At 40.4% G+C, this 2,857-nt stretch overlaps 1 protein-coding gene across 1 annotated transcript in view; it reads left to right on the forward strand.

Annotated features, from left to right (window-relative positions):
- Positions 1–547: 547 nt before the first annotated feature.
- Positions 548–2,857, forward strand: part of ela3l (elastase 3 like) — a 5,933-nt gene continuing 3,623 nt past the window's right edge. Inside the window, exons 1-3 of the mRNA XM_032517043.1 lie at positions 548–703; positions 1,346–1,434; positions 2,071–2,168. Coding sequence (XP_032372934.1) covers positions 664–703; positions 1,346–1,434; positions 2,071–2,168 — 227 coding nt within the window. The 5' untranslated portion in view covers positions 548–663. The remainder of the gene's footprint in view (positions 704–1,345; positions 1,435–2,070; positions 2,169–2,857) is intronic.

Raw genomic sequence — 2,857 nt, forward strand, 5'->3', positions numbered from 1 at the left:
TGTTCAGTCCGTAAGGAGTTGGGTTGGAAACCAGTAGGCAGCTGGTTCAAGTCGCCGTGCGGACCCAAGTCCAGAGTGTGGACCGGTAGCTGGAGAGATGCCAGGTCACCTCCTGGGCACTGCCAAGGTGCTCTTGAGCTACAGTTCAGCAGTCGCATCCCATCTCTCCATTAGTGCATGTACTGAGCATGTGTGTGTATTTTAGGCCTGTGTGTGGTGTGTAATAACAACAGTGTAATTAATAAAGAGAATAACTTGTAACTATATATAACCCACAATCTAAAAGCTTTTTGCATAGATTGAACAGGTTGTATAGAAATACAATTAATAACCTATTATTACTGTGATAATTGTGTTAAATAATCATAATTTCAATATAATGTGAACCCGCAGGAATACACAGATCCTTTGCACATTAACGAAGTATAAGCTGTAGCTTCTCCATGAAGGTCATGGGAAATGTTCCAGAAAGCACACCTGTGTGTCTCATCGGCCACCCAGACGCACCGACCCTCATTGCCATTGGTCCAACTGCATCCCTGAAGGCCATGATAAACCAATAGGAGTGTGTGTTGCCACATTCAGAGTGGGTGTTGCCTGTGGTGGAAAGTTTAAAAGAGAGTGTGTGTGTCCTGTTGTCCCTCAGCAGACGCATCAATCAACATGATCCCCATTGTGCTGGCCTCAGTGCTCATTGCTAGCGGTAAGAACATCTGGCGGTCTTTATGTCTGTGTGTAATTGTTTATTCGAGTTGGTGTGTGTGGGTGTGCGTGCCTGCATATTACCACACAGGGAGCTAGCATTGAGTAACTATTTATTGAAAAGGAAAATGATGCAGTTTGTGGTTAAAAAAGTAGGTTGCGCTTCAACAATGGAGATTCTCTGAGTGCTAAACCCAAAAATCCAATAGGCATGCTTAAAAAGTGAAGAAAGTGTAGCACATCTCAAGTAAAGGAGGACAAAATCAATCAATCAATCAAGCTTTATTGGTACAGCACCTTTCAAACATTACAAAAATACAATTCAAAGTGCTTGGAAAACATATATACATAATGTATATATAGATATATATTCGTCTTAGGAATTATAAGACGTTTAAACATGTATAAACACTAAAACAAGAAGATTATCAAATTATAATAAAATTTAAAATACTGTAATTTTACTTGTTTGATTAGGCTCACATCAGTATAAATCAACGCTGATGCCTTTCGGCACATTGCTTTTTTTCAGAGCGTTGATGCACTTTATTGTCGATGGAAGAATAAATGTCATTGTTCTCCTACTCATGGACAATTTCTATCTCATGTCCATCACACTCATGTCTTTGTCGTCCTGGCCCAGCCCTTGGGTGCGGCACCCCACCCATCGAGCCCCTGACTTCCCGCGTGGTCAACGGAGTAGATGCCAAGCCCCACAGCTGGCCCTGGCAGGTATGCTCATGCAGTCACATCTGTCAATGTTTTTATCTTTACAGGCGAACCCAATGGGTCCGGCATCTGCTTATTAGAGCCCAGACCCAGCGGTTAGTGAGAATTCTGCAATTAAATGGTTGATTTTGAATTAAGTCAGCAAACTATTAGGGGTGTAAATCACAAGTTGCATCAGGATTCATTGTCACATTGATTCTTTGGATAACAATGTGATAGTGGCTGATACTTTAAAGTCTGTCATGATATCATTTTGATTTGATTTATTTCAGGGGCCTGCGATCGATATGAGAAGCTATCAAATGCCTATTTAACACAATTAGTTACATACTAATTACTCAACAAAAGCAACTAAAATAGGATTTGTCAGTTTTATAACTGAGATCTTCCAGGCATTTATTTTTAAAAGCAAACAATTCTTTGATGAAAGAGAAAGAATATGAAATAAAGGGGCATGTTACAGATGATGTGTATCGATACTTTCACTTTGCATCAATAATATTGGATCGTGGATCATTGAATCGATATATGGATCCAGACCAATGTATTGTTCCACCCCTGCAAACTATTCCATCCAGCTACACCATCTGCAACCTGCCTCTAGACTGCATCTTTCATGTTATCTTTTTTTGTCTCCAGATCTCTCTACAGTATAAGAACAACGGTGAATGGAGACACACTTGTGGGGGATCTCTGATTGCTGCCAACTGGGTCATGACTGCTGCTCACTGCATCAAGTACGAGCCGAGGAACACAAAAACTGTAAAACACAACAACCAATACTCACCACTACAAGAACTGTACTTATTCTTCAACAAACTATGTTCCTAATTCTGCACCCTTAACCCTACTTAACCCTAATTGACAATTTTCCCCCATTTCTTTATTGAGAATACAGACATACTGTACAGACACACAAACAAGCCCCGGGTTTCCCCCAGTGTATTGCAAGCCTGGTGACCCACCTGGCCTAAGTTGCTCCCCACCAGGCCTAAGCCACTGGGAGGGATTTTTTTTATTAATGTATTTTTAAGATACTACAGGTATGGTAAGACAGCTCGGTTGAAAACGTATATAGTCATAACTAACTAGTCACGTTTTCATATCTCCTGTTAGCTTTTAGTACTGACTTAATATATGGCCCCATGGAATCTTTGGGCTCTACATTAAATTAAAACGCTGCCATCAGTCTGTAACTGGCCCGGATGATGGCAGTTCTGGCAGAAAGACACTTTGCTATATAACTTTACTGGGGGAAACACTGAAGGCACATTAAGAAATTCACTTTGAGAAAAGAGCTTTTTCCTCGGGTTGAGCATAGAGTATGACCTAGGAGCATATACATAAGAATTCAAAGTGAATCAAAAAGAAAAGAAAAGGGCTGTGTCAACGAATTAGAGTAAAGAAATCAATTTTTATTTTGGCG

The sequence above is a fragment of the Etheostoma spectabile genome, chromosome 5, assembly GCF_008692095.1.
Source record: "Etheostoma spectabile isolate EspeVRDwgs_2016 chromosome 5, UIUC_Espe_1.0, whole genome shotgun sequence".
NCBI lineage: Eukaryota > Metazoa > Chordata > Actinopteri > Perciformes > Percidae > Etheostoma > Etheostoma spectabile.